Below are 14,524 nucleotides of genomic sequence, written 5' to 3'. Positions count from 1 at the left end.
CAGGCTGCCTAGGCCTACTTTAGAGGTGACTGATATGTAATAACACGCATTTACAATGCAATGGTCTCGTCCTTGTTAAAGTCAGAGCTATTGGCATTGCTCATGACATTATTTTAGTTTTTAAAACATAAATAAATGGCATTGTCATTTACAATGCCAATAGCTTAATCTCTCGCAAATGCGAGACCTATTGCATTTGCACACACACACACACACACACGCAGAGCCACACGCACCCACACACACACACACACAGAGCCACACAGAGCCACACACACACAGACAGAGCCACACACAAGCTGGGAACAGAGGCACAAAAAACGGGAAGAGAGGCACGAGCAGGGAACAGAGGCACGAGCAGGGAACAGAGGCACGAGCAGGGAACAGAGGCACAAGCAGGGAACAGAGGCACAAGCAGGGAACAGAGGCACAAGCAGGGAACAGAGGCACAAGCAGGGAACAGAGGCACAAGCAGGGAACAGAGGCACAAGCAGGGAACAGAGGCACAAGCAGGGCACAAGCAGGAAACAGAGGCACAAGCAGGGAACAGAGGCACAAGTAGGGAACAGAGGCACAAGCAGGGCACAAGCAGGGAACAGAGGCACAAGCAGGGAACAGAGGCACAAGCAGGGAACAGAGGCACAAGCAGGCAGCAGAGGCACAAGCAGGCAGCAGAGGCACAAGCAGGGAGCAGAGGCACAAGCAGGGCACAAGCAGGGAGCAGAGGCACAAGCAGGGAACAGAGGCACAAGCAGGGAACATAGGCAAACGCTGGGCACAAGCAGGGAACAGAGGCACAAGCAAGGAACAGAGGCACGAGCAAGGAACAGAGGCACGAGCAAGGAACAGAGGCACGAGCTAAGAACAGAAGCACAAGCAGGGAACAGAGGCACAAGCAGGGAACATAAGCACAAGCAGGGAACAGAGGCACAAGCAGGGAACAGAGGCACAAGCAGGGAACAGAGGCACGAGCAAGGAACAGAGGCACGAGCAGGGAACAGAGGCACGAGCAGGGAACAGAGGCACGAGCAGGGAACAGAGGCACAAGCCGGGAACAGAGGCACAAGCAGGGAACAGAGGGACAAGCAGGGAACAGAGGCACAAGCAGGGAACAGAGGCACAAGCAGGGAACAGAGGCACAAGCAGGGCACAAGCAGGGAACAGAGGCACAAGCAGGGCACAAGCAGGGAACAGAGGCACTAGCAGGGAACAGAGGCACAAGCAGGGAGCAGAGGCACAAGCAGGGAGCAGAGGCACAAGCAGGGAGCAGAGGCACAAGCAGGGAGCAGAGGCACAAGCAGGGAGCAGAGGCACAAGCAGGGAACAGAGGCAAACGCTGGGCACAAGCAGGGAACAGAGGCACAAGCAAGGAACAGAGGCACGAGCAAGGAACAGAGGCACGAGCAAGGAACAGAAGCACAAGCAGGGAACAGAGGCACAAGCAGGGAACAGAGGCACAAGCAGGGAACAGAGGCACAAGCAGGGAACAGAGGCACAAGCAGGGCACAAGCAGGGAACAGAGGCACAAGCAAGGAACAGAGGCACGAGCAGGGAACAGAGGCACGAGCAGGGCACAAGCAGGGAACAGAGGCACAAGTAGGGAACAGAGGCACAAGCAGGGAACAGAGGCACAAGCAGGGAACAGAGGCACAAGCAGGGAACAGAGGCACAAGCAGGCAGCAGAGGCACAAGCAGGCAGCAGAGGCACAAGCAGGGAGCAGAGGCACAAGCAGGGAGCAGAGGCACAAGCAGGGCACAAGCAGGGAACAGAGGCACAAGCAGGGAACAGAGGCAAACGCTGGGCACAAGCAGGGAACAGAGGCACAAGCAAGGAACAGAGGCACGAGCAAGGAACAGAGGCACGAGCAAGGAACAGAGGCACGAGCTAAGAACAGAAGCACAAGCAGGGAACAGAGGCACAAGCAGGGAACATAAGCACAAGCAGGGAACAGAGGCACAAGCAGGGAACAGAGGCACAAGCAGGGAACAGAGGCACGAGCAAGGAACAGAGGCACGAGCAGGGAACAGAGGCACGAGCAGGGAACAGAGGCACGAGCAGGGAACAGAGGCACAAGCCGGGAACAGAGGCACAAGCAGGGAACAGAGGCACAAGCAGGGAACAGAGGCACAAGCAGGGAACAGAGGCACAAGCAGGGAACAGAGGGACAAGCAGGGAACAGAGGCACAAGCAGGGAACAGAGGCACAAGCAGGGAACAGAGGCACAAGCAGGGCACAAGCAGGGAACAGAGGCACAAGCAGGGAACAGAGGCACAAGTAGGGAACAGAGGCACAAGCAGGGCACAAGCAGGGAACAGAGGCAATAGCAGGGAACAGAGGCACAAGCAGGGAGCAGAGGCACAAGCAGGGAGCAGAGGCACAAGCAGGGAGCAGAGGCACAAGCAGGGAGCAGAGGCACAAGCAGGGAGCAGAGGCACAAGCAGGGAGCAGAGGCACAAGCAGGGAACAGAGGCAAACGCTGGGCACAAGCAGGGAACAGAGGCACAAGCAAGGAACAGAGGCACGAGCAAGGAACAGAGGCACGAGCAAGGAACAGAAGCACAAGCAGGGAACAGAGGCACAAGCAGGGAACAGAGGCACAAGCAGGGAACAGAGGCACAAGCAGGGAACAAGCAGGGAACAGAGGCACGAGCAGGGAACAGAGGCACGAGCAGGGAACAGAGGCACGAGCAGGGAACAGAGGCACAAGCAGGGAACAGAGGCACAAGCAGGGAACAGAGGCACAAGCAGGGAACAGAGGCACAAGCAGGGAACAGAGGCACAAGCAGGGAACAGAGGCACAAGCAGGGCACAAGCAGGAAACAGAGGCACAAGCAGGGAACAGAGGCACAAGTAGGGAACAGAGGCACAAGCAGGGCACAAGCAGGGAACAGAGGCACAAGCAGGGAACAGAGGCACAAGCAGGGAACAGAGGCACAAGCAGGGAACAGAGGCACAAGCAGGGAGCAGAGGCACAAGCAGGGAGCAGAGGCACAAGCAGGGCACAAGCAGGGAACAGAGGCACAAGCAGGGAACAGAGGCAAACGCTGGGCACAAGCAGGGAACAGAGGCACAAGCAAGGAACAGAGGCACGAGCAAGGAACAGAGGCACGAGCAAGGAACAGAGGCACGAGCTAAGAACAGAAGCACAAGCAGGGAACATAAGCACAAGCAGGGAACAGAGGCACAAGCAGGGAACAGAGGCACAAGCAGGGAACAGAGGCACGAGCAAGGAACAGAGGCACGAGCAGGGAACAGAGGCACGAGCAGGGAACAGAGGCACGAGCAGGGAACAGAGGCACGAGCAGGGAACAGAGGCACAAGCCGGGAACAGAGGCACAAGCAGGGAACAGAGGGACAAGCAGGGAACAGAGGCACAAGCAGGGAACAGAGGCACAAGCAGGGAACAGAGGCACAAGCAGGGCACAAGCAGGGAACAGAGGCACAAGCAGGGCACAAGCAGGGAACAGAGGCACAAGTAGGGAACAGAGGCACAAGCAGGGCACAAGCAGGGAACAGAGGCACTAGCAGGGAACAGAGGCACAAGCAGGGAGCAGAGGCACAAGCAGGGAGCAGAGGCACAAGCAGGGAGCAGAGGCACAAGCAGGGAGCAGAGGCACAAGCAGGGAGCAGAGGCACAAGCAGGGAACAGAGGCAAACGCTGGGCACAAGCAGGGAACAGAGGCACAAGCAAGGAACAGAGGCACGAGCAAGGAACAGAGGCACGAGCAAGGAACAGAAGCACAAGCAGGGAACAGAGGCACAAGCAGGGAACAGAGGCACAAGCAGGGAACAGAGGCACAAGCAGGGAACAGAGGCACAAGCAGGGCACAAGCAGGGAACAGAGGCACAAGCAAGGAACAGAGGCACGAGCAGGGAACAGAGGCACGAGCAGGGAACAGAGGCACAAGCAGGGAACAGAGGCACAAGCAGGGAACAGAGGCACAAGCAGGGAACAGAGGCACAAGCACCGGATGACAAGCAGGGTACAGAGGCACGAACAGAGGCACTAAAACCAGGAACAGAGGCACAGGGAACAGAGGCACGAGCAGGGAACAGAGGCACGAGCAGGGAACAGAGGCACGAAAATCGGGAACAGAGGCAAGAAAACCGGGAACAGAGGCACACACACACAGAACATATACAATATCGCTGCTCCAAGAGCCGGTAAGGTTTACTTGTGTATTTATAGGGCGCAAAGAGAAATAGAGCATACATGTCTAAAATCGAGTGAATATAATGGCATAATTTAGTCACTTTGAAGGCCCCTTCCACTGAACTCAATAATTCAGTCACATAATTAAACATTTCCAATATTAGTCATTTACATCAAAATCATCGCAAGGTCATAAGTTCTGGCTGGTTTTACTCTGTCAGTTGTGTTACATATCTGATGCAATAACAAAAATTTCAGAGTCACCAAAATACTGTTCAGATGGCACACTTGGGAAATCACAGAAATGTAGTTTACATGTTTAAGCCACGCTCCTAATTACATAAACCACGCTCCATTAAAGACCACCCCAGCCACTACTTTCACCCCGCTTAAAGCCCTGAGTGGGGTAATACTACTGAGAACGAATGCTTCTAGTGCTGCGCCAGGTAAGAACTACATGTTTAAAGTAGGAGTAAACAAAATAAATCATGAATAGTAAGGGGAGATGATTTGTTTCCAAAACATACAGGACCAGTTATAAATCTAGTTCTGTCTAAAGAAAACAACAGCTATGTTCACCTACTTTAAGTTTTTGTTCACAATAAATACACCAAACGGAAGAAAGAACTACTAAAGAACTCAAAAGGCAAATGTATAAGGCCTTAAGTCTTCGGGAAAAGCACGAACTCGTGTACCACGTACTCCAGTCCTCTTGTCATGCACAAGAAAAATGCAGATTGACAAAGACTTTTTCATACATGCAAACATTTGGAAAGCAGCAAAAGGGACATTTAAAAAATTAGGATATATTTACCCTATTGACTTGTATTGAAAAGGGGCAATTTAACGAAAGAGGAAGACTTGAATTAACCTGTTTTGACTTTAAAATTCGGGCATCTCCCGTCTGAATGGGGTATCTCGGCAAGTACACACGTCTTGTTTTAATTGCAATGATTTTAGTTAAATCGAGCAATAAAGACTTTATTCAAGTTCTAGATGATTGATTGTAGCTAATTACACAGTAACGCGCCCACATATATAACTACCTGGATTGCGGGTGGTGATGTGCGTGTGTGTGGGTGTGGGTGTGGGTGTCAGATTACAATTAGGCTGCAAACCCAGTCCACGTCCCCAGTGGGCCGCATGAGAAGAATATAGGAAGCAAAATATGGCTATTTGCCGACCATTGCCAAAGTCAGGCTGAGTTTAATAGACAATGTCAACTTAATTAAGCCAATTAAAATGGAACAAGTGTCCTAATTTTCGGGGTGAAAGAGGCATCACCACATGCTAAGAACTGCCACTTGCTAGCACCCGCAAGTTTTTAAAATTAATTAAATGTTATCTTTGATACCGCGTATCCTGTGCTCTTTATATTTACCATTTTTTTCTTTCTTCTATTGCTTTCCTATTGGTTGTTAATTCTTGTGCTGTGGCTTTCGCGGATGCACAACGCCCCTTTGCTCTTCGGGGCGGAGTGCTCCTAATAGGTGTTGAAATGAAAATGAACCGCAATACTTACATTGAACCATTCTGCAGCACATCTCATGATCGGAGTCGCCTACGGCTCTAAAATCCAGTTTTATAAGTATCGACCCCAACATCGTTTTTGACGTACTGTGATCAACAACCTAAGGGATACACTGAGATCATTTTAGCTAGGGCTCAACTCGCTGAGCTATCTTATGGGTTATTATTACCTGCACTGAATAGACACATCACACAGAGGCGCGCGTGCGCACACAGATGTCATGAAGCGCCATGAAGCATTCTCGAGTGCACTAGTGCTTTGTAAAAACGAAATAACAGAAAAACGCTCAGTGACTGGTCGTGAACAGGGCGCTTGTGCAAGTGTGATCGGAGGTTTCACTGGTGCTAAAGGCAACTCACGCACTGCACTCTGGGCTCTTTGTTTAGGGGTCGGGGGCACTCCTGGCTCGTGTAGGGGTTGGTGTAGGTGGGCCACACGGGTGGACCTGCTGGAGCTTTGGGTACTTAACGAGTAGAGCCGCGGGTCCTGGGCAGTCCCCTATGTACTTGGTGGGGCCCTGGAGGGCACTGGGTGAAGCTGTGACCTCTAGGTTGTGGTAGAGCTGTAGTCGGCCATGGGTGGAGCTGTGGGCGCTGGGTGGAGCTGTGCCTATCGTATGGAGCAGGAGCTACGAGCACTTCGTGGAGGAGGTGGTCGCCGGTTGGAGGTGTGGGCAATGGGTGGACCTGTGGGCTCTGAGCACTAGATGGAGCTGTGTACATTGAATGTATAGAGCTGTAGGCGCTGGGTCACTGAGCTGCAGATCCTGGATAGGTGGAGGGGAGTGCGGTATGCTGTGGGCAGTTAGAGAAGCTGTAGGCCTCAGGAGGTGCTATGGCGAGCATTTGGTCGAGCAGAGTGCGCTGGAATGGATCGGAGCTGCAGGCCCTGGGTGGAGGCGCAGGTTCTGGGTGGAGCTGTAGGCACCAAAGGCAGCTGTAGTGGACTTTGGTTCTTATTATTACTCTATGCCCCTGGGTCCAGCTGTGGCAAGCCCTGATTGGAGCTGCAGCCCTCGGATAGTGCTCTAAGCCAGCGAGAGGAGCTGTTGGGAGCTCTCGAAGCTACATCTCCCGGATGAAGCTCTAAACCCTAAGTAGAGCTGTGGTGAGCACTGGGTGAAGCTGTATGACCCGGTTATAGGTTGACGCTGTAGGCCCAGAGGGTTCTCTAAGACTGAGTGGAGCTGTGGTGAGCACTGGTTGAAGCTGCAGGCCTTAGATGGAGCTCTAAGCCTTAGTGGAGCTGTAGTGAGCCCTGGTTGGAGCTGTAGTGAGCCCTGGTTGGAGCTGTAGGCCCAGAGGGATCTCTAAGACCGAGTTGGAGTTGTAGTGAGCACTGGTTGAAGCTGCAGGCCTTAGATGGAGCTCTAAGCCTTAGTGGAGCTGTAGTGAGCCCTGGTTGGAGCTGTAGTGAGCCCTGGTTGAAGCTGTAGGCCCAGAGGGATCTCTAAGACCGAGTGGAGCTGTAGTGAGCCCTGGTTGAAGCTGCAGGCCTTAGATGGATGGAGTTCTAAGCCCAAGTGGAGCTGTGGTGAGCACTGGTTGAAGCTGCAGGCCTAAAATAGAACTCTAAGCCCGAGTGGAGCTGTACTGAGCCCAGGGTAAAGCTGTAGGCCCAGAGGGATCTCTAAACGGGAGTGGAGCTGTGGTGAGCCCTGGGTGAAGCTGTAGGCCCAGAGGGATATCTAAGCCCAAGCGGAGCTGTAGTGAGCCCTGGGTGAAGCTGCAGCCCCAGGGGAATCTCTAAGCCCGAGTGGAGCTGTGGTGAGCCCTGGGTGAAGCTGTAGGCCCAGAGGGATCTCTATGCCAGAGTGGAGCTGTGGTGAGCCCTGGTTGAAGCTGCAGCCCCAGGGGAACCTCTAAGCCCGAGGGGAGCTGTGGTGAGCCCTGGGTGAAGCTGTGTGTCTCGGCTGGAGCTCTGAGCCACAGGCGGAGCTGTAATTCGTTCATTGATAGAGCAGTAAACCCCAGTTGGTGCCGCTCGCCTTGAATGGAGCTGTTGGCACCGGTTGGAGTTTTTTTTTTTTTTTTTAAATAGCGCGAACTGGCCCCGAAGGTATTGAAGCGCTTCACACAAGAGCCAGCTACATTACACAAGGCCACTCACTCCTTGTTTGAGGCACGGGGAGATTAAGAGATTTGCCCAGAATCACAGGATGTTGAGCCGACGCCGGGACTCGAACCCGCTTCCCCAGTTTAAAGGCCGCACCAAGCAGTACAGGTTCCCTGCCCAGCGGAGGTGGCCCCGGCCGGCATCCGGGGCCACTCATTAGTCACTGGGGCCTCCTGAGCCGCCCCAGCACCCCTGGCTTCCCCAGACCTGACCCCGACCCCGATGTGAGGGCAGATAAGGGCCCTTCAAAGGAAGGCTCCTGTGATGTATGTGAGCAGTGAACACCTCCGTCGGCTAATTACAGGGAGTGCGAGGGTGAGGGAGGGCAGAAGGGAGCAGGGGGGGGCGAGCGAGGGAAGGGTGCACAAGAGAGAGGACGCTGCCCAGCTGTAAATCTACTAGAGAAGGTGTCTAAGAGACAGCCTGCTTTGATGCATGAAAGCTCCGCGGGTTCATGCCCGTACTGCAGCTTTCCCTAAAACCAGGGTCACTGGAATTATGTGATACCACGGCCCAGCTTTTTCCACATAAATATGGATATTGCCACATTTACCACGCAATCCATCATCTGCTAAATAATCTGCAGATTAAAAAAAAATGGTCTCCAGGTCAAACAGAACAAAAGTTACTGAAAGTGTGGTGGTGTGGGTTCGCACTTTGTAAAGACCTTTTGCAAATGTTAACTGGTCATCTTTCGGAATCTTCCTCTGTATTTGGTTGTTAAACTGGTTGGTACTAAATGAGGCGAAACCCTTGCCCAGACAGCATCCCCAAATGGAAACATTACAAAATAATGAAGTAAAAGTATCAAAAACGTGCCGCGTTATGCCGCATAATTTGCCTTTTCTTGCCGCAAAATGGAGTCAACACTACCGCATAATGTTGTGCTCCCCAGTCTCAGAATTCCAGTGGCCCTGCCTAAAACCCATACCCTCTTGTGTAACACAGCCTCGGCTCCAGTGCACACCACACAACTTAACACAAGGATGCAACCAGTGTGCTGCTGAAGGGAGGAGCTGTCTCGACTGCTGAAAGGCGGAGCCGTCTCAGCTAAGATGCTCTCATCATGTCACAATCTGAGTGCAGTTTAATGGGTGTGCACTCATGTCTTATGGGCTTAAAATAAATCGACAAAAGACTTACTGCTGCCATCTAAGTTAAACATGTGTGCATATCACTGCTGACTCAGCCATTCATCCTTCTGGGGCAGCTATTCTGAACGCCAGGCGCCAACACAAGTAATTGGATGTTCTGGAATAAAATGCGATGTATAGGTTGTATAACATGCCTTTTAAACGTTCTATGTTGTCTCGGTTTTAATTAACCACACAAAAAAAAAAAGGAATAAAAGCAGCAAGGTCACTGCCCCGCCCGAGAACAGTTGTAATTCAAGGCGCGTGAACTCGCGTTCCGTGGCTGCCTTACACGGCGCGCGCTCTTTGTGAGGGTGCCCACGTTCAACTGGCACGCGCGGTGAAGGCAGGGGCGGCCGGATGGAACGCTGCTGCTGGTGGATCCCATTGAGAGGCAGATGCGGGCCCCCTGGTGCAGGGCGCGCGCATGGCCCCCGATATCCCTGACCTGAGCCACCTGACCGAGGAGGAGTGCAGTCATGGACCGGCAGAAGCAGGAGGAGGAGAAAGAAGAGGCCATGCTCAAGTAAGCGCCCGCAGCACCGGTGTGTCTGCGCGTGTGAACTGGGGAATTCTTGTAGGGAAGGGGGAAGCTATCGGAGTGCCTTTTGGGGATGCTTTGGGGGCGCCATTCAACGGAAAGGGGTATGGAAGGGAACTTTAGAAGTAAGGTGAGGTAAGGAGGGGGGTGTGTGCGTATGTGTGCGCATGCGTGAGTGTGGATGTGTGTGCATGCGTGAGTGTGGCTGTGTGTGTGCGCGTGAGTGAGAGAGGCTGACTTGCTGTGTCAATGTGGGATAGGACGGCGCCGGGCTGGACGTGCACGTCCACAGGCCCAAATCGCTGCGCGTGCCCTGGTCTATCTCCCTTGAGAGGCATCTCGGCAGCAATAGGTCTCGAGGACGAGACCTAAAAATGGAGTTTAAGGCTTGGCAAGGGGGTTGTTTTGCCATGTCCAAAAGTCAGTTTAAAACTGCATTCAGGCGGCAATGGAAGACCTTAGACATATTTTTAAGGAGTTACTTAAGTGGGTGACACAATATATGCTGCAGACCCACTAGTAGCATTTAATTTACAAGCCCTGGGAACATGGTATACCACTTTACTAGGGACTTTTCAAATATGCCAATCAGGAGTACAGCAATTCTACTATGTTTTAGGGAGTGAGCACAAGCACTCTGTGCACCTTATCACTGCTAACCAGTGCTAGATTGCTTTAGCCAACATAAAACAAATTCAGCAAAAATATGAGGGGTGTTGTCAAAAGGTTTGTGGGTGACTCAACAGAGAGGCCAATCCAACAGTGACACACTTTGGTGTACCCCAGTGTTTGGCCTAAAGGGCACCTCAATATGAGTTCCAGTAATATCTTGTAACAAAATTTTGGACATGAAAGCTTCAGTACTGGGCTTGACATTAATCTCAAGATTTTCACAAGTGTGGTGTGCACCTACTGATTTTCCCACCGACTAGAAGAGAAACAAGCATTTGCAATGCAATGGGTCTCGCATTAGGAAAGTTTGAGCTATTGGTATTGTAAATGGCAAAGTTTTTATTTATGTTTTTTTTTTTTTAAATAGCTAAATTAATAGCTTTGTCATTTACAATGCCAATAGTTATAACTTTTGCAAATGTGATACCTATAGCATTGGGGGCCGGTAGGGGGTGTAAAATGCATATGGTGAAGTATGTAACGGCACGTGTGCATTATGTGAGTGTGTTTATGGTTGACTGGGGGGGGGTTGCACCTCTGTGAGCCTTTTGGGTGTTTGTGTGCGTTTGGTGTCTGATAGTGGGCTGTGAGTATGGTTATGAGTAATTGAGAAAATTGAGTCGTGCAAGAACGTAAGTAGTGTTATGTGTGTGAATGTCTGTTTGTGGGAAAGATAAAAAAGAGCTTTCATGATGGTGTATGACGTTTGAATGTGTCTCGTTTGAGAACAATGACATGTGACAGAGTGCATGTGATACAGAGAGGTGTGTGTTTATGTTTGTGCAACTGTGCAGCCTGTGTGTGAGAGTGCATGTGCGTGTCTGTTTGTGTGATATGACAGATGTCACAGATATGTGTAACAGGTGGCAGTACATTCATTTTGTTAAAACCATATGAGAATGTTTGTTAGAATGGGGATGTCAGTGCACTTTGTACGGACTGTGATTTTACCTGATTTAGTCTGTAACATGACGTCTTTAATGAATTGTGGGCCCAAATCGTCTGGCACACAGGAGAAGTGTGTCCATTGCCACCGAGTGACCTTTCCTCTCCATCTCAGGAGCATGCGTGTTTACCTGTTTTGGTGCTGTCACTGTGATAAGAACGTGCACTCGAGTTGTTGGATGAATGACTAGCGCTTGCAGTGATGTAGCACCCTTCACGGAGCCCGGTAACACACGTGTGATCTCCGCAGGGGCCGAGTGCACTGAGCTTCACCCCGCGCCTCACGTAGCCCGCAGGCATATGTATTATATAATTGGACGACCTCTCTTCGGCGGGACCGTGAAAGGAGTACAGATGTGCACCGCGCGAGAAAGGTAGTAATCAGTCTTATTGAAAACTTGCCTGTCGCTCACCCAGCTGAATTAAAGCGACGACTGCTGTTACCGAAGATCAGTCAGACTTGAGCTTCAGGAGTACGCATCATGTTCAGGGAAAACTTTCCAATTTAGAAGGTATGAAAACTTCACACGGAAGTTTGAAAAACAGAAGAATAGCTGGAGAGTGACTGGAGAGAAGTCTCCAAGATGATACAAACCTGCAAAATCACCCACAGAAAACATTTAGAGTGTTTTTAAGTCTGTCCGTCCGCACGAGTGTTGTTAGTCTGCACGCGCTTTTCTGCTTCGTGCCAGTACAGCACAGCTTAGTTAAATGTCGCATGTGGCCGCTTGTGGGTGTTGTTAGGTGGGTGAGTCTTCCAGAAACACTAACTCCCCATCAGTCCATATTGGCCGCACGTGGCTCAGTGGGGGCCCTTCCTTGTCACCGTGTAATTGTATCCATCAGAGCCGACCCGTGGAGAGGCCCCGCGGGTCACCGATGTCACTGCAACACCACCCCCGCCGTGCTGCCATTGACTTTTCGTAATTGCTATTAGTACGTTGTTGTGTCTGGGAAAGTTCCTAGAGCTGCGGCTTTCCGTAGGTCCAGGGCACGGGGGAGCTGGGGTGTTACCCATGGTTACTGCTGCCTGGGTCAAATGTTACCCTCCGCCGCCCCCTACCCAATTACAATTTGTTTCCTAAAAACACGCTAGAGTGTGTTGTTGTGTCGAATACTTATTTGGGGGATAAATATGACGATTCCGATGCACCATTCACGGTGCAATCTGATGTTGGGCTGCACTGATTATATAAATGTGCCAATAACTTCCCGCCTTGTTCTTCGTTTCTAAATTATAAAACAAGCCGTGAGCGTGCACTCTCCCGAACTTCCGGTCTTGGGATGTGCACGCTCACGGCAGTCGTGGGGCGGGACTTCCGACTTTGCGAGAAGCCCGCGCCCACAGAGTGGATGGCAGCAGAAGTAAGGAGAGGCGGCTGAGGCGGTAAGTGGGGCTTGGCACCTGTGTGTGAGCGTGTGTGTATGCAGTGTGTGTGTGTGTGTGTGTGCGATGGCGGCGGCGGGGGAGGGGGAGGTGGTCTTTGTATGTGTGCGTGCGTGAGTGTAGGTGCGCTGGTGTGTGTGTGGTGGGGTCTCTGTGTGTGTCTGGGTGCCTGCGTGTCTGTGTAAGTGCGTGTGCGCGCGCGTGTGTGTGTGTGTCTGTCTGTGTGCATGCATGCGCGTTAGGCTGGGAGTATGGGAGGGCGGCGCAGGACGGAACGTGCGCGTTCGCGCACACGAATCCAGCCTGAAAAAGCTCGTGCACCCTCTTGTCCTCCTTCCCCCCAGACTGATCGCTATTGGTCTCCAGCTGGACAAATGCATCCTTGTGGATGCATTGCCAGCGAGACCCAAAAAGGAACTGGAAAAGGCATACCTGAAAATAATATTTACTACCCTTTCGCTTCTGTCCTTGAACTCCTTTGGTGGTTACAGACTTTGAAGATAGCTTTCACCAATAAATATTTTTTCTAAGTGTTTCCCAAGAAAAACACTGACATGAAGTGAGGATGTAAATGGTGTAGTCCGGTCCCAAGCATAGGAAGCACACAGGTGATGGTCAACATTTGAAAATGTAACTACTGAAAGCAACCACCCTCCCATAGGCAGAAGCTCAAGAGTAAGGAAGTTTATCCGCCTTAAGAAACTGGCTATGAAAAAAACAGTGAAGTGCTTAAGAACAAAAAAGGGAAAAAAGAGGAAGCTCAATTATTTATCTGAAAAGCCATTGCTGGATTTGGACCAGACACTTCTGGAAAATAGACTGGTGTTTGTGGAATACAATGTATGAGATTGTAGCCAGGTTTTCCAAATTGCTTTCATATTATGCAAAAAGGGTTCGAGTCCATTTCCCCACTGGCATTAAGATCTCATCAGTGCTATTTTAAACATTATATTTCAGGAAAAATGATGTGCACATAATTTTTTTTTCTCTTGTCTACAGATTTGATTACTACAAGGAAAATAATGACTAAGTAATGATAATGTTCTAAAAATTGCAACAGTTGATCATATATACAAATTAAGTAGGTGGGTTTTCCAATCAAAATTAAACTTTAATCTCACAAGAGCAGTTTTAAGTGACATACAGTACCTTGTGGGAGTTCTTTTATCCTCTTCAGATATCAAAAACCATACAAAATCAACATAATTAATTTTGCCTTCTTTTAGTGTCTTCTTGCCCCTTCAAAAGAATCAGAAATTAAAGATTCATCATTTTAAGCAACCGTGTACTGAAATCACCAGCAAAATTCACCAGAGTAAAGTAAAATAGAGACAATATCGCAGAATACAAGGGTTAAGCGATGAGATGGTTACTTATCAAAACGTATCCAAACAATCCCATGTATATTGTAGGCATTATTAGGAACAATAATTCAGGTGATTGTTTTGAAGCGGACTAACTACTCACCTCTTTATGATTACTAACAGAGCCCAAGTTGTCCTCAGCATCAAGAAACGTTAATGTAAAACTCTGAGCACCTTGCCGGGCAAACCTCCTTTCCCATTTCAGACACTGAAGTATGAATTCCTGGGTACTCTGCTTAAGGATCAGTAATATGCCACTTTGAAATTAAACATTTGAAGAAGCCATGGAAAGGCTTATACATATTTGTCCTACAGGTATATATTTCAAAAGCGTTTCACACGACATTATGCACAGATGAGATTGCTAAACAATTTCCAATATAAAAATACAAACCTGTCAAAATGATTTCCTTTAGAAACTGTTCAGTTACGACACACTGCCCATTAAAACACTGGCTTTATCAAACAACTGGGATTCTAACAATATGAAAAGGCTGTTAGTGCAAAGCTACTATTACAAAGAGAGCAAACCTTTATAACTTATTTTTAAAAGGAAGAGGATTACAAAGCTTAATCGCAGGAGCAGATTCATGTTCTTCTTTTCATTAAGAGTTCTATAGAGTGGATCTTGCACACTTGATATAATATACTAACAAAATACAAAATGAATACATTAAGCATA

At 50.0% G+C, this 14,524-nt stretch overlaps 1 protein-coding gene across 2 annotated transcripts in view; it reads right to left on the bottom strand.

Moving 5' to 3' along the window:
- Positions 1-14,524, bottom strand: part of PPP2R3B (protein phosphatase 2 regulatory subunit B''beta) — a 357,728-nt gene that overhangs the window by 101,655 nt on the left and 241,549 nt on the right. For both annotated transcript variants that reach the window (XM_078658212.1, XM_078658213.1), the window contains exon 9: positions 13,628-13,717. In XM_078658212.1, the coding sequence (XP_078514338.1) occupies positions 13,628-13,717 (90 nt within the window). The remainder of the gene's footprint in view (positions 1-13,627; positions 13,718-14,524) is intronic.

Source organism: Lissotriton helveticus, chromosome 8 (assembly GCF_964261635.1).
Source record: "Lissotriton helveticus chromosome 8, aLisHel1.1, whole genome shotgun sequence".
NCBI classification, from domain to species: domain Eukaryota; kingdom Metazoa; phylum Chordata; class Amphibia; order Caudata; family Salamandridae; genus Lissotriton; species Lissotriton helveticus.
Note: the sequence above shows the minus strand (reverse complement) of the source record. Positions and strands in the feature narration are given on the sequence as shown.